The sequence below is a fragment of the Coloeus monedula genome, assembly GCF_965178545.1.
Source record: "Coloeus monedula genome assembly, chromosome: 13".
Lineage (NCBI taxonomy): Eukaryota > Metazoa > Chordata > Aves > Passeriformes > Corvidae > Coloeus > Coloeus monedula.
Window position 1 is genome coordinate 295,679 of NC_138793.1, and position 22,112 is coordinate 317,790.

A 22,112-nucleotide genomic window follows, 5' to 3' on the forward strand; every position below is an offset into this window, starting at 1 on the left:
TAAAATAGTTTTTCAAGCAGTGAATGCTGCTTTAATGGATCAAACTACTCCAACTGACAGAATCAAAAAATCTTTCCCCTGCAGCTGATCAATCCTACAGAAATGTCAGGGTGGCTTTACAGGGTTGCTGTGAAAGGGTTTGCCTGTTTTTCTAGTATGGAACTACTTATGTATCTGCTACTCTGAAATAACTGAGAAAGCATAGGAATATCTTCGTGGCATACCTCTTTTTTGGTACATAATCAAGTATTAACACTACCTTCTGGGGCAAGCCTATCTCCCCATTTTCTGGCAAGTCCCAAGATAGCTCTGCAGGTACCAATTTGACTGTCATCATCCTTGCCTCAGTAACAATTTAGTTATTCTTTCAGATTAAGCTTTTTAGGTTTGCATCCCTTTCAGCTACTGGGAAGCAAGACAGGTTGTGTTCAATACTTAACAGGGAACCACAAACAACCCTGGCCTTTTATATGTACTTCTGGGGATGAAAACAGTACTGTTTGAAAGACCAACATAAAAAACTTGTAAAAAACCTTCAGCAAGTTCATTGCCTGAGTGTTTCAAGATATTTCTGTTAAACTCCATGAATTATGAATTAAATAAATTGTAACAACTCTAAAATAATATTTTAATTTCATCTATTCACGTTTTAATCTTCTGAAAGACTGTGCTTTTCACTGTGGTTTGTGAGCTGTCCCTTGTTATTTTTGGTTTTCAGTAATGGTTGTTAACATTTAAATTTAATAAATTCCGTTAGTATTACTAAAAGCTGTAGGTAGTAACACAGCATTGTAAGCAGTTATTTTAAAGACTAGATTTAAAAGTCCCGTATTTTACCTTGGCAACTTCCTGTGTCATTTTTACTAGTGTGAAAAACTCATTGCGTATTCCAGAAAGACCAATCTGCTCAAAAGCACACTCTTGAGCTTGTGCAAGCATCATTTTTACTAGTACGTTCAGCATAGCTGGGCTCATATCATAACTTGGTGTGTGAGTAAAGGTCTCCTTTAAGTAGCTTAGAACTCCTGTAATTACAAAATGGTTTTGTCAGCATTACAAAGAGAAACAAGTGAACTTAATTCTAGCATGTACCATAATAATTAGGATTGAAAGCATATTTTCTAGTACTGTACTACAGCAGTCTGAAGGGATTCTTGGTACTTAAGAAGTTAGACTGACCTACAGGTTTTCCTTTGCATTGCCATCAACCATCCCCAAGTACAGTTCTCAAAATTACATTTCAGAGGAGCAACAGAAACTGCAAGTTTTGATGGCACTGCCTTCAGATTTGCTTGTAAAAGTTCTTGTGGTTGACCATAAGACTGTGCTGAACTGAATGTGACTTGTATGTGGGAGTGGTAGGCTACGGCTTATCCAGGGAACAAAGAAGAGAAAAATCTGCATAGCTATAAGGAGATGACAGTATTAGAACCTCTGGATAGAAGGAAAAGACACAAGCATATAAACTTAATGAAATATTAATCTCCTCCTCAAATGCTGCTAAGTGCATTGTGTGTCCCAGTGAAAGCTCCATTCCATGCCTGTAAACTAGAATTTTTATTTATACTTATAAATATAATAGGGTAAAAATAAGATTCTTCTCTAGACATTTGGTTCCACCAAAATATTAATAATTTCTATCATATATCAAATTTAAAACAAACACTAACTGTAGTGCAATACTAAGTAACAGTTTCATGGATGGACACATAACCTTCAGTAGGCATGCCACCCGACTGGTTTAGTGAGTTCAACTAGCTTGCTAATGCTGACAATCCTGCAAAAAGTATAACAGTAAGACCTCTGCCTTTTAAGTATTCCAGCTTCTGTAATCTTACTTCTTGCCACTACACTCAGTTCTGGCCATGTTGTGCAGTATTTTCCTACTAACAGTGTCTGTGATTTTTGATTTTTCCATGTTACACTTTTATCTGATTTTTAACATGCCATTACACAAATTTCAAATATGGCCATGCCTACCTTTTTGCACTAAAAAAATTAATCCCAGACTTACCAGGCATATCCCAAGTACTGATGGAGTGCCCTACTGAAAGGGACCGAAAGTATAGGAGGAAAAAATTACGGGTTTTTTTGTTCTCAAAATATTTCAGCTTATATTGAGGATAAATTCTGTGCAACATCTTGCATTCAACACTGAGAAACAGTTAACACAGACTCTGTTATCATGCTTCTGCCAACACAGTGAAGTGTTACGGCACCATGCACAGGTACAATGAAATGCCTCCTGCACATGGGGCCCTGCAAAGGTATGTGGTAGTAAATAACACCTTTCCACTTCTGCATTAATTCTGTTCTGCAAACATGTTGAAGTGAAAAGCAGTGATTTTTTTTTTATTTGCAAAATGGAAGGAGCAGCAGTAATATTGAGAAATTTCCCAACTACTGAAATTTCTTTTAGGTGAAATACAAAGGTTGAAAAAGAATTTATTTTAAATATGCACGAAGAAATACTATAAATTTTTTTTGATAGCTGTGTATTCAAAGGAGGGGATTTATACAAATTCAACTCTGTGCTCCACAGTTTTTAGCTGATAAAGCTACCCATACAGTGCAAACCAATAGCCACATATTGTTAGTGCAGAAATCAATCTTACAGTACATATTAATTACAAAGGACATGTCTTTAAGTATTACATGTAGCACAGATGATACTTATAAAACAAATCAGAAAATCTATTTAAAAGCCCCCAACAAAACCAAAAGATTTTGTAACATATTAGTTCAAGGGATAGGATTCCATTTAACGGAATTTCTATTTCTCCTTGCTTGGGACAGAGATTGATTATTTTGGACCTGTTTACCTTTGGAATCTATGGAAAACAGGTAGTCAGCTCCCAGTGAATTTCAACTTTCACCAGAGAAAAAAGCAAGATTAATTTTTAAGACCCCCATATAAAAAACCAGGCTTAAAGGGTTTTTATCAAAGCTGTGAATTGTCTCTTGTACAGATTTGACACCAATGTGCTATCACTGAGGTAAAACCAGTTAAAAGTTGGTGAAAGAAGGAATGAAGCAGTTAATGCTAGTGCTGTAACTTGGACCTTTGAACTGCAGTTTAGTAATCATTAACCACAGTATTCACTATCTTATCTGTATGTTCAGACTACAGTTCCAGGTTTTGAATTGAAGCTTCACCTGAGCTCTTCACTAGGCTTCTTGAATGTCCCTGTTCTTCTTTTTTTGTGTAATGAGCTCAGCAGCAAATGCAGAAATCTGTACAACATCAGAATGAGATTGTGAACATTTGCATGAAGATCTTTCCAGTATTTTAAGATGTGTACCTGCAGCTTTCTGAAAAGCATCAACAGCATTTTCAAGTCCAGCTTGGGTCTGACGATTGCATCTTGTTGCAATCTGGGTGTAGAGAGCTCCAATGTTGAACAGAACACTAGCTTTTTCCAGCAACAGATTTTGTTGACACACTGGGACACCTGTAAAGGAATCATACCTTGGGAAACAAAAATTAGAAGAAGTGTTAAGATTGGCAGAGTCCATTGAAAAAACAAGTATTTTCATTCTGTTTTTCTGAGTAGTGGAATTCTTAACTGTTCTGCCACAGTGAAAATGAAGGTGAACAGAAACACCACTATGTTCTGCAAGGACAGCCCACATAATTAATGCAAGCCAGAGAACAGCATTATTTGAGACAGTTTTCAGTAGGTTTTACAGTAGTGCCTCCATAATGTCATTATATTTAACTCAGAAGTACCTATAAAATATCAGAGGTGAAAAGCATACCAGGAAAGTATCCATATATGCTGCTATGCTCTCCTACTTATATGTTGCCAAAGATCAAACATTGGCATGGTCAGATCCTCTACTGTTTGTGTTTAAAGTTTCTATTTGCAGTTATGACTAGAAATTTAACAGTTCCTTTTGGCTACATGGTAGTCATGTTTTTTCATCATAAAAGTTTTCAATTCAGAGTCAAATTTGGCTCACAGCTGCAGTAAAGACTCCCTTATAAAAAATGAAGTCACTCCTTTCTTTCTTCTGGCCCAAGTGGTCTTCTTAACAAACTGTAGAAGGGGAATTAAGGTCTGACTCCATTCCTTGTCCTCATTTTGTACACCAAGGTTCAGAATTCGGAAACATCTGTAGCTGTCCAAAATTAAGGTTATTTTCTCTCTTTCTGCCTTGTGCTAACCTGTAGCCCAAACCATAATCTAGTCAATGGTTTCACTCTAAGCACAAAAAGGGTGTATTGTATTCGGGTTTACTCTTAACTTTAAAAAAAAAAAAAAAAAAAATTGACAACACACCCTGCAGGGATTCAGGAGGAGAGACACACTGAGATGCTTCAGATTAAACAAAAGACAGTTCATGATTAACCAGTGTTCTGGGGGGAAAAAAAAAGGACTAAAGAGAAATATGAACTACACACTTACCACGTAAATAAAACTCCAATGTGCCTGGTGGGTGGGAAAAATCTGTTTTCTACATAACCAAGTTGCAGGAAATAGCTTATCAACATCTCAATGCCAGCTTCATCTCGGCTGGGAGTGCGGCAGGCCTTGAAATACAATGGATTAAAATTAAGTGCATACTGTTGAGTTACAGGATGAATACCAAAACCCCGAAGATAAAGCTCTGCTTCCTTTGGACTTCTGCATATTATAGAAATGTGTGCAATGTGAGAACAGTAAGCTTAAAGCCACATGGATTCATGCCAAAAGTTTTTCAGCTGCACACAAGTAGCACGTAACCTTTAAAAAAGCAAACAGAAGCTGTTTGGCAAGTCTCAAAATTAGAATACCTACAGTCTTTATTTAATTATGAAGGCTACAGAGAAGGCTTATGTTTCTAGCATAATACAGGAAACAAACAATAGTTAGAAATACCCACCACTCTATTACAATATTTTGCCAGGTTAATCCACTTCAACATTCTTCCTGCTAAATTTAAAATACTTTAAAATAAAATGTAGTAAGGTAAGACAAGTCTTGGATCAACAAGATTTACAAAGTTGTGTCAATAGCTCAATCATTTTGCATAACCTCATCTGTTTCTTCACTTTTTCTTTACTCAGATTATAAAGCTTTTGAACAATGGAGATTCATGTACCATGTCACAGAAGTGAAGTCGGTAAGAGCATAGTAAGCCCTAAGTAATAATGTCATATTTTGATTCCATACAAATGTTATTTACAACTGTATATTAAAAGACCTCATAGTAAACCATACTTGAACTTACTTGTCTCAGATCCATAAGATCTGCTATTTCATCTTCATACTCAGAACTGTCTTCACTATAATGTTCCAGAATAAAGTCCTAGAAGAGGAAAAAAGACAAAAAATTGGAATATCTAAAACTAGCCTAAACTATTTTTCTACAGTTGTAAACGGTACAAAATTGATTCAGTTGTGATTTTAACAGTGTCTACTCCCTTCCAGTCAATAGTACAGTAACATTTAGCAATGAGACTACAAAAAGACAGTAGAATTAATAATTTGATTTGGTATCTTAGACAAGAAATTTCACTGTGATGTAAAGGAACCAAACATCTCCTACATCAGCTCCAGTGGGTTTTAAAACAACAACACTTAGTGGTTTTGAAAGGGACCCTGTTATTTAAAATGACAAGGGGATCAAGTGACCATAAAAACTTGTTAACAGAAAGAGACTGCCAAATTCTTGTAAGCTATACTGGGGCAATTCCACTTAAAATAACAAAGCTGCAATGACATGAAGTGGTACCATGATCTGACCATGGAATTTAACCCAAAGAAGTAAAAATAGAGACAAATGCTACAGTGATACAAGATGGTTTACTGTGAGATAAAAATCTATATTGCACAATACACAGTAGTTCAAAAAATACAGACAATGGCTCAAATAGCCAGCAAAGTGTATTAGCCAACAAACAAGTGCTCAACACTGCTTCCCAACTGAGCTACCCTGGTTAGTGCAAGTTGATGTATCACTACATTATGCTGAGTAAAATCTTCATTACTACTTCCTTTCACACTTGTATCAGTAATCAATACTCTTATTAGAAACAAAACCACAGAAGGAATTTTTATTCTCTTTGGTTTAACTCAGTCTCCAAAGGGGAATTTCTCATAATATTTTCGGACTCCTTGTCCTGATTAGATAGGAGCAATGACCCAAATAATTGGTAGTTAATTTTTAACATAGCATGATCTTGATTTTAGGGCAAAACAAAAAATAATTTGTACCTAAATTACTTCTGTTTCTTTAAACAAATCTGAAATGGAAGTTATCTCTGTTAACTCTTCATTCTGAAACGTATATGTAAAATTTACCTTGAGGGGGAGTGAAAAGTCTACATCTTTGGTTTCCTTCAGGCCAAGAGGTACCAAGGGAATACTGAAAGTCTCTCTATGGAAAAAAAGCAAAAATATTCAGAATTTTTTTTCTGCTTGTCTGTTATAGTTACTTTTGTTTTATTTGACGACAGTAAGTTTGTACACTAATGGGGTAAAGGGAAAAGTATATAGTTTGTAACAATTCCCTATTGCACAAGAAAATCTGCCTAATGGCCTGTGACTTCTCAAGAAAAGAGTGAAGAAAGCTCCTTGCCTGCGTTTTTTTTTCCATTTAAGCCTATTTTTCCTTCAGGCAAGGAAAAGGAGACTCTCAAAGGCTGGCTCACTGCAATTTAGCTCCACAGCTGCTAGGAGATATGCCACAGTAAGAGCCACGGTAAGTATCAGTAGCTATAATCAGTATTTTACGTGCTACCAATGGTTTCACATGTAGTTATGTATGTAACAAAGGGAGAAGCAGGGCCAAAGTATACCGAAAGGTCTAGGAGTACAAAGTCCAAAAACTACTTAGTTTCTAGACAATGCTAGGTGGTAGCCTCTAGACAAGTCAACCTCTAGAATATCAAAGAGCAATAAGGATGAGAACTGACTTAAAAAAAGAACAGAATTGCTTCCAGATATATAGTTTGTTGTGTACATTTAACAGATCAGTTTTAAGTAATTATAAGGTTTATATAATATTTTAATTTTTCCTGAAAACAACTTTTTGACTGTCTAATCATTGTTTAGAGCATTCCATTCCCAGCTACAAAATCCCCCATTCATTTATGGTCTCATTAGCAAAACCAGCTTTCTTATTCCATCTTAACAGGGTGGCGGTAGGAATGCAGATTCCTAAGCAGAGGAAGAGTCTTTCATAATCCAGAAAGTGGCTCTGCTAGCTTAAAAAGGACTTCCAGCATACAGAGCCAAAACGCCACTTCAAGTAGTGCAAATGATCTGATTTTTGATGAGGCTTTTAGAAGAAACCTCAACACTTCCACTACAGATTATATCAAGACTTTTTCCTCAAAAAGGAAGTGAGACACATGGAAAAGAAATCCTAACTTACTGATGTAATCAATTCTAGTACCACCTACAGTCCTTGTAGATATCAGCACTGGTCACTTAAAGAAAGTAAAGTTAATTCTTTTCCACAGCTAAGGTGTCACACTCATGCAGCCAATGTCATGGGTGTATTGAACAGTTAGGGAAGTGATCCTGAATTTCCAGAACTGAGTAGAAATAGCATCATGCTTCTCAATCCAGCTGAGATGTGTGCAAGTACCGGGAAGGCCAACCCTTCAGACTGTTTTAACACAATACAGATTAATCCAGTAAACCATGGGTGTGACCTCATGTTGACAACTGTATGCACAATAGTTAGAGAGCAACTATTAATAGCTACTTGCTGTTAAAGGTTGGAGAGCAGTTATGAGTAAATTAATTATTTTAGCTGATGAAACATAAAAAGCATTTAGAGCTTAGAATGAAAGAATGAAAAGCATAAGAAAGGAAAAACACCATTCAAAACAGATTGGGCAAGTAGGATCAGGAGAAAATAACAAGCATACTGCTGTCCAGCCTCAAGGCTTCTGCCTGCCTTGGGGCCTGACCTACTGCGCATCCTTCAATGAGAATCCAAATATTTTTAATAGTCTGCAGCTAGAAGAAGAAATAGTACTTGTGGAGCCCTGCGCTCATTTCCACAGCCATAACTGCTCTCTGTGCTCACATGCATCTATGAAGACCAGTAAAATCTTGAACAAAAACCTCAGATCTCAAAAAAACCCCAAAAATCAAAAATAAACCTCAACCAAAAAACCCCAAAACATTTTTGCATCAAACAGTTGTCAAAGTTTGCCATGGAGGTGGAGGGTAGGAAGTTTATCAAAAGTTTCTGTTAGAGAAAACTACAACGTAGATGTTTTGCATTAAGTCAGCATTCAGTTGGAAGTTACCTCTCTGGAAATGTGCTTCATCCTTCAACATTAAGAATTCCTTGTAATCCACCAGGAAGTTTAACAAATAACTGAGAACAGTGCTAAGAGGGACCCAAAACTATACCCCCATCACATGAAGCATTTCAATTTGTACCTTGAGTAGCTGTTAGTTAAAAAGAAAATATTTTGGTTTAGGAGCAACAAGACGTATAACTGACACAGAAATTATTTCAGTATGCAGGCAATGAATACTCCTTAACTTTGAAGTTTTACCTTTGAAGGATAATCCATTGCAATTTAAAAATTAGCGTGCTCTTCAAAGTGGAGAAAAATATCTTGGGAAAAATCCAACTTCATCTACTAGAAACTCCTCTGCTTTAGCCAAGGAATTTGTGGTTTTCTGTCACTGAAGGGCACACATTCAAGATTACCTAATCTGCTCTGAATATCAAATCAGTATTGTGTTTCTGTTCTCCAGCTAGGGAGGACTGTTGTAGGCACCACATTTGAAAAGAAATATTACTATATCACTAAGTTCGTTCACTCCAGAATGCACTGAGCCAATTAGCCACTCCAGTACTGGAAATTCTGCTAAGTGACAAGTGTTTGCAGTATAGCCTCACGAGCTTTCAATTCTCACTATATTCTTCTCTTCAAAGGAACTTCATATCCAAGGATTAGTGGTACATACATTTCCCAAGAGAAGGACAAATAAGCAGACTAACCCTTAGTCAACAAAATCTACCATCAAATCTGTGCTCTTCCTATCAAGCCCTCTGTTCTTTCACATGATTCATGTCCAACATTCACAGTCACCTAGAAACAATTTTGAAGGGTAAACAGAAGATCTGTTAATAATTGAATAACTTAGCTTTATACTTACTCTGCATTTTGATAAACTTCTACTGAGATATTAAGTCCTTCCAATTCTTCCTTTAAGATCTGCAGGTCTGAGTTTACAAAACTCAATTCCAGTAGTACCTGCTCTCGTACTTTGTTGTTGGTGGTTGCTCTGCAGAGACATATCAGTTTTTTATTGCTGAGGAAAAGGTTTTCTACAAGCTTGGTTGACCCCCCCCTTCAACCTTCAATGCAAGCATTCTCAGCATTTTTAAGATTTTTTTATCTCAAGAGATGATACAAGACCTCATGTTTCAGAATTTATTAGGTTTTTCTGTCAAGAGAGTGCCTGGGATAGTTTCCAGATAATAGCATGCAGCGACAGAAGATTTCCTATATGCCAAATTTTCCATGTAAGATTAAGGGTCAAGCTTTTTTCAGATACATTAATCAACAAAACTAAAGCATCTTAAACAGAATCACTACCCTATTTTCAGATTATGTGATTCCCCCCCCCCCCCCCAAAGAAGATAGGTGGGTGGAGGTGGGAGAAGTCAGGAGACATTTTTCAAGAGACTTCCCCACCTTATAAATTGAGTAAAGATCTGTTGAGACTTCTGATCTTAAGAATGAAATAAAATAACTTTATCCCAAAAGTTATTACAGAAAGAAATATCTTTCAAGCACATCTTTTTAATACAAGACAACTTCCTCTATAATTTGATTTTGTTGGATGTAAATATGATTTGGTTTGCTTGTTTTATTTGCCATTTATGTATTTAAATGGCAACACTTTGAACTGCTAGCACAATGGATGTTGGTATTTAATACCCCCTGAGCATTTCTGTGTGATGACTTGTGTATTTATATCACAATTTCTAACCTGATTCTCCATACTGACAATTTTATTAGAATATTACTCTTTTCAAGATACTTAAATAATCTCTATCTATAAATCCACAGGTATGAGTTTAAGACAAAAGGTATCCATGCTTAAGATACTGTACCCTTATATTAGAGTCCAAATCTTAAGACAATAACGAACTTAAATTTGCAGCATTTTGCATTTACCTTTATTTTAAGACAAAATTCACCCTCATAAATATTTATGAACAACCACATCATAAATCTAGGCTCCACTTGGAGCAGTTCTCCAGTTTTATGGAGCACCTTGGTGAAGAACTAAATATTCCAAGACTAAAATTCTAAGTTTGTTTTTTATATTCTAAATTAGTTGTCTCTGAATTTTCTATGCTGTACTTTATTGAATACCTTGGATTGCTTAAATTAGGCAATGTTAATATCTGTTGCCTTCATAAGTCAAACTGGATACAAACATATGGTGGAGTGGATCTTCCTTGAAAAAGGCAGCACCACAGAGATAAATGGGCAAGTTTTGATGCTACAAGCACTTTAATTATGATATATTAAGGCTCCATGTTTGGTCTAGCTTACCATCCTCCACAGGAGGGATTCTATTATCTTTTTCAGAAACCCCAAAGTTCCATCCAGATTGACTTCTCTATTGGCTCTATTGCTATGAACATCCATTTCAATTAAAGTTAATTTGATTACCTTTTCATGTTTTTTACACTGTACACATACTTTTTTGTGACAACCAGGCAAAAGGGACAATGTGATATTGTTGAGATCCATATAACTCTACTCTGAATTTAATTTTAACTCAGAACTCTCAGAACAAAAAGACAATGAAAAGGAGAGGGTGACTTTTAGAAATTCTAAGAATAAAAGTCTTTGTACTATATGGACCATGTGCTTCAAGCCTAGTGCTTGCTTTCAGCCAAAAGTAAAGAAACCTGCATTTCCAGATTTTTTCTCAAGTCCTACTGCAGGAGGCTCCTTGTGGACAGCAATTGGTTTCAGTTTCCCTTAGAACTTGATGAAATTCAAAAAGAATCTGCAAACATAAAGCTTGTTTATGTTTTTCCTTATGAGACTGTAAATACAACTAGTCATCAGGTTACTTTTAAAATTGCTTCTTTCAAAGAACTAGCAAGTTTTAATAGTCCGACAGGTGTAAATTCATTTTAGATTTCTAAAGTCTTAAAAATAAGTCCGTTCTTCTACATTTAAGTAGATTTAGTTCCCACTCCTGTAAATAGCAACTTCAGTATTTCAGCAGAAATACTGGCACCAGAAACTGAACTTTAGGATATTTAGGTGAAATGCTACCAGTTTTCACATGAGCTATTAGCTCTCTTTAGCCCTTCCAAAAGACTCCTGAATAGACAAGCAGAAACATTAACTGAATGAAGCATTCCATTTCAAAACCAGATATAATAATATTGTTAACCATACAAAAGGTAGTAAAATTCCACATCAATTACCAGAAAACAAAGCAAACTTAAGTCAGCCACAGAGGCTAAAATTACCAAAGTTTTCAACCTGTCACATCTCTTGCAAGAGTGAAGATAAAAGCAGGTAACAGACAATGGGCAACCTGTTGATTATTGACAAGTTTAAGAAAATTGAATTTATCCAAGCATTTTCACTTCTTTAAGTATATTTACTAGGTTTTGTTTTTGAAGACCCATTGTTGCTTCAGTTGCAGAGAAACAGACACTACAGGAAACTACTGCAGGTGAGCACTGGGATAGTTTTCAGTTCTTCTGTGTAAGATTGGAAAGCTACAGACTGTTTGCCAAGCAGTTAATCACGGGATGTAACAGCCTTAAGACAGGGTCAACAAAAGGCTATGCCTATGGGGACAGCGACATATGAAAACATATCCTAAAAAAATGTAATAGATGAAGACCAAAAATCACTTCCAGTTATGCCAAACCATAGAAGAATTTGGTGGCAACTGGTGGTAACCCAGCTCAAATTACATGTGTGCCACCCTGCTATTCCTCTATCATTACTACTACATGGAATAAAGAAGACAACTGACAGTCCTTCCTACTATGCAGCACAGAACTAAAGGATCTTGGGAAAATCCAAGAGCATAGTGGCAATACCTTTATTTGATTTGAGGAGTAAAAGGAACTCGTTGCAATATTCAGCAGGGTTCACTTGCCATTATCACAAGCAATAAAGCTGAACAAAGAGAGCAACCTAAGAAAGGCTAACATTCAGCTCATTTACTGCAACATAGCAGTACTGAAAGTGCACTTGAGAGAAAGTAATGACTCTATAGAGCTATAGCTTGAAAAAATTCAGGGAGATTCACAAATCATTCTACATTAATAGAGGCAGCATGTTTGGGGGAAAAAGGGAGAAAACACAACAGCTAAGAGACTCCTACAAAATTAAAAGAAAATGAACCAATTCTTGCTTGGGCAAGAGAATTAGGAAAGCATGATCTATACCTTAAAAGATTTTCAGCACCAGCTCTCATTCTCACTGCTCTTAAGATCTGTTGGTTTAGAACAGCTCTTTGATTTTGCAGTTTGCTTCGTCCAGTCTCGGCAAGAGGATTACATCCCTAGAATTAAGAAAACAAGTTTTTTGTTGCTGTTGGAAGAAACTTAAGAGGGACTAACACTGAATTTAAATGAACTTTAATGGCATACGTTCTGTATGAATACAAATTAGCTACACTGAGACGAGAAATACTGTCATTGATGTCAGATCATCACTGATGTCAAACTTGGTCATTAAAACCAAAAGAAACCATGACCACAGTACATTTTAACATTAAAATCCAGACAGAAAATATTTGTTTTAAATCTTAAGTACACATGTGAGCCAGTCTCTTCTCCCCTAAAAATATTTTCAAGATATTTTGCAAATGCAACCAAATTTGTCAGAATGTTATTAAATTTCTAGGATTTTATGAAAACAGTATCCAGAAAGACAGCAACTCCCATCAAAGCTTCTGCTTAACCTTTGCAAAGTATCAGAGTTCCATACTGGGACATATACAGCCTTGAAGTACAACTCTGTCCAAAACAGACTTTGGTGCTCAAAGTTTGGGGCTCAAAAATCTGCTCCCAGTTTTAGGAACCTTTCAAAGGATCTCTGATCTTTCGTTCTGGTAGCTCAGACCTTCAGTACAATTCCTATCCCTCCTTCCCCAGGTTCATCTCTTTACATCTCAAATTTACCTAAATAGAGCTTAACAGGGTAAGATGATTACACCTTCAGACTCTTATCAAATTAAGCTCTTAAAAAGTAAAGTGTGAAATCCGGAATTCACAAGAATGCTCCCATATACGTGCATACCTTACACAAGTAAAAGACTCAAACTACTGAAACCTGTGTTTGAGCAGGACTGAGCCATTGTATTCTGGTGAGCATTGAAAAGCTAAAACTGATACAGATGAATAGGACTGAATGCTTGTCTTTTTTGTTTGTTTAAGGGAAACACAATTTTAACACCTTTTTAAAATACATTAGAAATTTCCCTTCCACACCTTTATTCTTTGCCCCTGCCACCCCTTTTTTAAAAGGTATCAAACGCCTTTGAATCTTAAGACTAATTCTGAAGCAAATAAAACCACTGTTTTAAGGCTTACCCTTAAATGAAGAATGTCCTTTTGAGTGGCCTCACTGGGTATCATTACAAAGCTTATCAGAATCCTGCTGGATTGTATGCTACACAAGAAGGAGGCTCAGACCTCCCCAAGTCTTCTTTCAACTATTCCAGCCACTAAATTATGAGCTATTTTGGACCTCTCCCTCTTAGTTTTGACTAGAAAAAATTGGTTTTGATATAAGAGCATTTAAAAGTCTATCAACAAGTTCTAATTATGAGGGGTGAAGCAATGACATATCAGCTAAACAAAAGCAAGTATTTAAATAGAACATGAAATTCTAATCACGAAGCTCAGTTCTTATTTTTGTTGTCAAGTGAGAGCCAGTTGACTTGACAACAGAGAAATGAGCTCATCAAACCAGATTACACCAGTTCAACTGAGAAGGCACACAACCCAATACTGTTAATTTTACATATGTAGTTTGAAAAGTTTGTAATAAATAGGTAAAATGACAGAAAGCTTGTGCAAACATCCTCAGAAGCACGTAACTTGAAAAAACACACCACACTGCATTACTGCATTGAAATACCACTCACAGCACAAGCCTACAGTTCTCTTCATTGAGAAAGCTCTCACAGCAAGCTCGACACATAGAAGATGAACTTTTTACTCAAGAGAACACACACAAACTCATTCATTCACATCAGATTAGAAGTAGTCCTTTAACTACCAAATACTTTACGCTCCTTTACACACAATTATACACATAAGCAAGGCACACTTTAGTGCATAACATGGTCTTGTAGCCACAAGTTGCTTTCTGCTCTTAGTCTGGTTCTTTTTCTGGGATGCACCTGTTCTTTCCCACTTTGCTTCTCCTTCATTTTGTGTTGTATAGTCTTTTTTACTACTGCTATTCAAAGCCTCATCTTCTTCCATTCTATCTGTGACATTTTTCATTTGAACCTCACCAATTATTTCCTCTTCCCCTTGCATTCACTTTGAGTATTTAATTCTCATCTCAGACCTGTCATCTCCATATTCATGCACAGGTATTTCCTTCCACCTTCTTTCTTGACCACTTAGTTCAAGCATCCTTCTAAAATGTATCCTTGCCTTGCCCTTCATTATTTTTCTGTAAAGCTGCAGCTTCCTCCCAGAACTCCCTTCCCTTTCTGTGAGCCAAACATGTTTGATGACATTGTTCAAATATTTCTTTTACAGCTTCGCTTCTGGAAATTTTTTCCAGAAGATCCACTGCCTCATTCCCAAGTCCATGAAGCTCATAGAAGTGATTTGTTCATTTTAATGAACTTTTGATCAAGCTCCCACTGAACAATGAGTACAAAACAGCAGTGATCTGAAACTCTCTGCAAAGAGAAAAAGCATAAGAGGCGTTTCCCTGCACTTCAGGTCCCCAGGCACTAATCTCTGTCGGAAGGAAAACCAACCCTGGGCCCTAAGAGGACAAGGCACTGACAGATCAAGGCATCTGTATAACCTCCAGTGTGCCTGCAAGTGCAGCAATTTTGATAAAAGGCTTCTTATGGATAGAGGAGTCTGTTTTCAGGATATGCTCACCTGTTGCAAGCATATGCCTCCCATTAACTTCACAAGGCCTATAAGAAATTAATATTTCACTTTTTGGAAAATGTTGCTTTTTACATCTCCTGCACAGGGGATGAGGACACTCAGCTAGTTTGTGTTCATTTGCAGGTTTAAACTCTTTATTGTAATCAAGCTGCCATAAAACTGATGGGTAGAAGTCTACGTAGAAGGCAGCAAAAATGACCAATATGTGAAAAAACCCCACAAGAAATACACAATCTGGGAAAGATACCCCTCTGCGTGAAGCACAAATTCTGCATACTAAAGTCGTTTAGCAAACAGGTCCAAACAAGTGCTTAGTTTCATCTTCCTCCATGTACAAGATTGCTTTCCCAAACAGCATTTCTACATGGCTGACATCAGATAATCAGTCATGATGAACACAAAAATCATGACTGTTTGCCAAGCAATGAGTAATAGCAGTAAGTATTTGAAATTAACATAAATATGATTTACAAAGTATTGGTTTGAACTTTTAAGATGAGCCACACTGTCTGAAGGTGACACAGAGTTGAAACTGGGTGTGCCTCCTTACTTAAAGGAAAACATTCCTTTCCAGCCAGTGAAGCCTGTGCTGCTTGTCAAGCCCAACAGTGTACACAACTGGCCATATCCTCCAGGTATGTAAACATGTATGTTTAAATAACAAGTATGTATGGAACTGCTCTAATAGCAATTGCAGCAAACAGCGTATTTCACACCAGCATTTCTAGAACTGATCCCAAGTCCTGCTAAATCGTCATTTCCTTACTTTCTTCCAGTACTATAATTAGTGTTTCTTTTTGCATGTTACCACTAGTTCAATTTTGAAAATTTAGCTATATACTGTAGATCTTTCAGAAGTACAAGGTTTATCTGAGGGATTTGGTTGTTGTTGTTGGTTTTTGTTTTAAGAAAAGAGGTGGGGAAGAACTGGTCTTCCAGAGCCTGGTCTACTTGTGCCATGAACAAGTGTTTTATAGTTCTAAGTGCCTGGCCCAAAGAGTAATATAAAGTTAGAGAACTAATTGTATTGAACTCCAAAGATGCATTTCCTACATGAACTCCACTCACTAAGCAAAATCAACATTCATATTTCATCAGAGACATCTGTCTCTTGACTAACCAAGTTTCAGATGATTCTTAGTTTCACATGAAGGCCTACTTTCTGTTTTAGGTTTTATGAATTTGTATATGTGTGTGAATATGAGATGACAAGGGTTATGAATCATTGCTATGTTGTTTCTGTCCTGCAAGACAAGTGGAAAGAGAACAAATAGCCAAATAAATATTCCTGTGTCAATGCTAATGTTGACGGTTGCCTGGCTACTAATGACTTAAAAAGAACCCCATGAGCTAAACCTCACTGGAAGGACAGGTGTGGCAGGTTGGTAAACTGATACATTAACAACAGGTGGGGGGAAGCCCTGCAGAAAAAAGCCCAAAAAGAGGGGAAGGACATGCAGAGCTCATTAGGGAAGTGCTGATTCATGAGCTAGTTACCATACCTATCATTTTCAGTCTGATGCTTCATTTATGGAACTGCTTGCTTCTGCTTTTAGCCTTCTTCCCTGACACAGGGGACTAATATACAGTCTTTCTTTCTGAATCAGCTTGGTCTATATGATAAGTATCTAGTCTCACAGATGGAAGCAAAGCTTTAAAAAAGAGAAAAGAAAATATGCATTGTTGTTCAGTTGATCAGAATCTAAAGATTCATTAAGCTACCTGTCCTACTGCTTCTGCCTCTGTGTAGCACAGTGGACTGCTATCCAGAACAACCAAATTGAAGCTGGGATGCTTCATGCTGAGCCAGCCAATACCTAGAGAGCTGCAGAAGTGGTAACCTTGGAAAATTTAACTATGGCTTTTTCTTACCATTTATTGCAACTTTCTGACTGATGAGAGAAATTTGAAAAGTTATGGCCAGTGTAAGGTGTGACAAAGCAGTTAGTCAAGGTGGGAAAAATAGAGCAGAAAGAACTTGCTAGGTATCTCTTCCTTGCTCCGCTCCTATCCACCAAAAAACCAAACAAGAAAAAAAACAACAAAAAGCATCCCCAAAAAACAAGGCAGGCATAGCCCTACTAATAGGTCATCACACAAGCATTGGATCCTGTGACTGGATGAGTACTATATTATAAATATCCTGACTTCTGCATGCTGATGTGTCTCGGGGATATTTACTTTGCAAAAGCTTACTGATTAAGTGGGGTGGTGGTGTGCTATTTAAAAAAAAAAAAAAAAGAAAGAAAAAAAATAGAAGGGGAGAGGAGCTTGAAAAAAGAAAACTGTTTCTCTCACAAAAATTCTAAGGTAACTAAAAAAACCCTGGAAGACGTCACAGAACCATAGCACGTGTAAAATTGTTCTTTGCTCTTATCATTAGTTTTGTCATTATTTTCATAGGGAAGAAAGACTGGGGCAAAATTTGGATGGATGTGTGGGATATGCATGGTTGATTCACAGATCAGTAACTGAAATAATGTGAAACTCCATACAGAGTAGGTCCAGATATGAGGGTGATGGTCCAAGAGGACTCACACCATCCAGGAGAACAGGTACAGTTTGCCCTGGCAATGTACACTAAACTAAGCCAAGATAAACAGAACAGTAGCAGAACCAGTTCCTGGTACATTATCTTCCCAGAACTTAAAAAGTTCCATGCAGAAGCTCCATCTTCTTTTTGATGGAAAGTAAGGTGCTTCTTCCATTTTGCCATTTTGGTGTCCTCTTCAGGACACCAGCAAGGATATTTCTTGTTGTTGTCTGTTCTGCTTTTAAAAGTAAAATTCTTCTCACAAGTTTGGTTGCAGCTCATCAAACAGCTGAAGAGGGTTGTTTTGGAGGGGAGATATAAGAGGAAGTGAATAGGGGCAACAGTGACAGAGTTATACATACCCTGTGTGGCACAGGTAAATTTCCTTAAAATTAGATGATCAAAAAAGGAAAACCACCAACAAAAGACACACAAGGATTGAGCCAGCTCAAAGCATCTTTCAGGTTTAAGGAAAAACCTCATTTTGCATATATAAATGATAGGTCTTTGCCATGGGGAAAAAGGAGATAATGGAAAAAGACAGGGTAAGGGAAAGAGGAAAAGGTCTCTCTGGAGCAGCTGTGACATCACTGGAAGGGAATGGGGAGGGTAAATCTGAGAAAGGGTGCAAGTAGACTTCAGTTGCTGGCACCTATCACATCTCAGACTCACAGGGCAGTCACTTTTTAGTGTGACAATGGAAGTCAGAGCAGGAAACACGACTGTGCATCTGTGTCCCTATTTTTAGCCAGTCACAGTTTTATGGGGCTCCCTCCCTATGTTAAAAAAGAAAAAAGGCACTGAACAAAAATTAAGTAAATAAGTTGTTTTACATACTGCATCTTGGGGATACTGAGGGCTGCTTTCTGGTATGCTGTATTTAAAACTTCAAAAAGCATAATACACAACAGAGCAATACAGACTTTGAGCCCACTTCCCATAGTAATCCATTCATCAAAAGAAAACATCAAGAGTCTAAGGCAACCTCATTGTGTACATAGTGCTTGGAAGCCATGTTTGAGCAGGACCGATGCAAAGCAAGTGTTTTCACCTTGCTCCACAACTTACAGAATAAAAAAAAACCCAATTAAGTAAGCATCTTTTGACCTAAAACCACAAGGACTATCCTTGGAAATTGATGTGATTCTGCACCAACAGAAGGGGTAAACCAACCCTGAAATCCTTTCAGGAAAACAAACAGTGTGATTTAAAAAGGAAGGAGAAAGCAATACCAAGGTAACTCAGAGAGGAAGGGGGAAAGACCCATGGACACCCACAGAAAGCTCCATCACTCATTTCAGTCATGTGAAATCACCAAGTATACCATTCACAGGGACATGCATATACTGCATTTAAAGCATCTCCTTGGGTTCACAGCTTGTACCTGTTAAAGATTCCAGGAGTGGGATTGTTTCAGTGAGGTTTTTTTGGTGTTTTGTTTTTCCTCCCCCCTTCACCTGGAACTTCTAAGTCAGAATTAAAGCTCTGACCTTTGAGACCATTCAACTCATGTATAACAAGGTATGCTGGTTTCCTGCTTATTTTTAGGGACCGAAGGCTCTGAGCATCAAGCCTAATCTGAAGTTCATAACATTATTAAAGACACTTAGGAGCTGGTTGAACCTTTCCAAGATCTGAGGGAACAGAGGAAAGAACGCTTCACTGCAGCACTTAGCTCACTCAGATTTTATCAGATTCCCACATTTTCATTACTTATGTCTTAAAGCAGTACGCAATAGGAAAGATGCTCATCATTAGATATTAAATTGATCTTACAGTATTTTCATATATGAGAAAAACTTCATTCCTGTCCTATAGGCTTTACATTGATCTTACACTGCTTCAGTGACCTTAACTGTAACATATAATAATTTAAATAACTCAGTCCTTTAGCAACTCTGAGCGTAGGAGATTCACTACTCTTACGACCTGAGGCACAACTTGGCTACTAAACTTCAGTTAGCCCTTATCAGTAAAAACAAATAGGTGGAAAAGTTGATTTATTTAACTTAAGTTCATGAAAAGTCAGCTTTTTTACTAACATGCCTCAAGGCAGCCTATGAGCTTCCTACAGTGTAGAAAACATAGCTATGAAAACTAAGTAACTACAACTTGGCCACATTGTATGATTAGCTGCTACAGAGTACTAAGAAAAAAGTAATTTACTCACCAAATATTATAGTAGGATTACTCAAATGAAGAAGCCAGACAAGATTTGGGCAAAGTTTTGTTTCAGTCTGTCTAGTTATTTACAAGGTGGTAGTGATTCCTTGCAGCATGGCTGGCACAGGTAAAGCTTGGCTCTTTTCAGCTAGAAACAGTTCCTCTGCTAAAGGGCAATGGTGTTGTTTAAGCTCCTGCAAGCTTATGAATTTGATAAATACTACAGCAAAAAAATCAAACAGCCTGTAAAGATGGCAACAAAGCAAAGCATGTCTGCCTCCCTACCATGTCATCCAGGTGGTTGCTGAAGTGTGTAATGGGGCTATTTTTGTGCAAAGGCGGGCAGCAACAACCTGATGTATGCAGCTTTTTTTCCCCCCTCCACAGACTAGACGGTTCATGGTTTTGGATCCAGAATCTACACCAAAACCCCCGTGTACCTACACCCCGACTTGAAAACTATGGACAAAAGTTGCAGGTGCTGAGAACATAAAAACAGCAAGGGAAGGCCGAATCAAAGCTCTCTGAAAACAGCACTTACTGCCCTTTACCTCCAGTGAAGTTCACAGGACCCCACAGGGCTGCCTGCATTACAGCAATACTTAACTATAATTACTGTTGTGAAGAAAGAAGTCGGGTGCAGGTTATGGCACAAGCCGCCCAGTCAGTCTGAAAAGTAATTAGGGCAAGTGTTCATTAGGAACTTCCTAACGAATCTGTTAACTTCGTTACCTTATTCCAGTAAACTTTCTTACAGGTACATAAGGCAATTTACTAGAGAGCGCGCGAGGAGACGCAGTGTGAAGCAAACGGGGAAGAGAGCGGGTGGCTGTAGGGGGGAAATAAAGGCAGCAAAAAGAAGGCCGACAAGCGCAATTTGACTCGTTCTGTGAAGTTAAAAGTGCTCCTGTCCTTCAGGGTGACGCCCAGCTCAGAAGCAGGGGAGGGCCGCCCGGGTCCCCGCGCAGCGCCCCGCCAGCTCAAGGCGCATCCCCCCGCCGGAGTCCAGGCCGGGCAGCGCCGGCAGCCGCGCTCTGTCTGAGCGAGGTCCCCATCTCGCCTCCCTGCCCCGTCGCCCCCCAAGGCTGCTCCCCATCCCCGTGGGCTGCCATGGGACGGAGCCCACGACGCTCCGCCGGGAGAAAGCAGACCGTGAGCGACGGAGAGGGGGGCCTCCCAGCCCTGAACCATCCTCGGGAGGCGCTGCCCCGGGCACACAGCCCACTGTGCAAGCAGCCCACCCGCCCCAGGCCAGCCACCGAGCCTCCCACCTTCCGAAAGTAGCCGTCCCCCGCCGGCTCCGCCGCCTGGCAGCCGCGGGGTAGCAGGGCGTCTGTCATCTCTGGGCGGGCGAGCGAGCGAGCCGGCCGTCCTTCCACCGCTCCTGCGAGACGAGCTCTTCCCCTCGAAGCCGCGACCCCGAGGAAATGCCGCCACTGCCCCACGGCACCGCCCAGCCCCACCTCCGGTGGTGGCGGGGAGGAGCTGCCCCACCCCACGGCGCTGCTCCTCCGCCGCCCAGTGGGTCCTGTCGAGGTCGCTGCAGCGACCCCCGGGCCACTTCCTGTAAAAGCCCCGGCGGAGCCGCTGGGGCTCACCTCGTTCGGAGACGGGCGGTGGCTGTGGCTGACTGAGAGCGGAGCCCAGTGCCTCGCTGCGCGGTGGCAGCTCAGCTCGCTCCTTTTCGGCCCTCCGGTCGTGCTCCACTGGAGCGTGCCGGAGTCTGGCTGGCTGCCGCGAAGGCACCGCTCGCCTCCTGGCGCTTCCCCGCGGCTTCCCGCGCCGCCCAGCTTGGCGACGGCACCGTAGGGCCGCCACCAGCTTTCCCTGGGGGCCGCCTTGGGTAGACAAGGTTCCCCGCGGGTGGCTGCCCCTCAAAGCAGGCTCGTTCATCTGGGAGGGATGCTCCCAACCCCGGAGGTGCCCCCCGCAGCGAGGAGCATCACCGTCGTGGTGCCCAGGGCCCACACGGCCACATCGCGCTGCAGCGACCGGCTTTGGGGTGCGTATCGACCTGCCGGCACGGTTCGCAGGACTGGGCTCTCCCTGGGCTCTCTGGGGGGCCCCGGCCGCCCGCACCCTGATACGTGTAAGGGCAGGAGCCTGGGAGAGGTCCCGGAGCCCGGGCCCCTAAAAAGGGCAGCGGTATCTCGGTGAAAGGTTCCGGGAAACTGCTACGGGACCCACCTCAACATCTGCAGTTTTTCGTGCTGCAGAGAGACCACCTGTCTGAAACACTCCATTGCGTAACCGGTTTCACAAATACTATTGGACACTTGTGTGAGGAATTTGCCGATATTGGTTCCTATTC

The 22,112-nt window shown here is 39.5% G+C and overlaps 1 protein-coding gene across 1 annotated transcript in view; it reads right to left on the reverse strand.

Annotated features, from left to right (window-relative positions):
* Positions 1–21,183, reverse strand: part of RHPN2 (rhophilin Rho GTPase binding protein 2) — a 29,166-nt gene extending 7,983 nt beyond the window's left edge. The window contains exons 1-8 of the mRNA XM_082289844.1: positions 21,073–21,183; positions 12,403–12,518; positions 9,117–9,245; positions 6,288–6,363; positions 5,215–5,292; positions 4,410–4,534; positions 3,303–3,469; positions 838–1,025 (exon numbers count right to left, since the gene is read on the reverse strand). Of these exons, the coding sequence (XP_082145970.1) occupies positions 838–1,025; positions 3,303–3,469; positions 4,410–4,534; positions 5,215–5,292; positions 6,288–6,363; positions 9,117–9,245; positions 12,403–12,518; positions 21,073–21,141 (948 nt within the window). The 5' untranslated portion in view covers positions 21,142–21,183. The remainder of the gene's footprint in view (positions 1–837; positions 1,026–3,302; positions 3,470–4,409; positions 4,535–5,214; positions 5,293–6,287; positions 6,364–9,116; positions 9,246–12,402; positions 12,519–21,072) is intronic.
* Between the last annotated feature and the right edge of the window lie 929 nt (positions 21,184–22,112).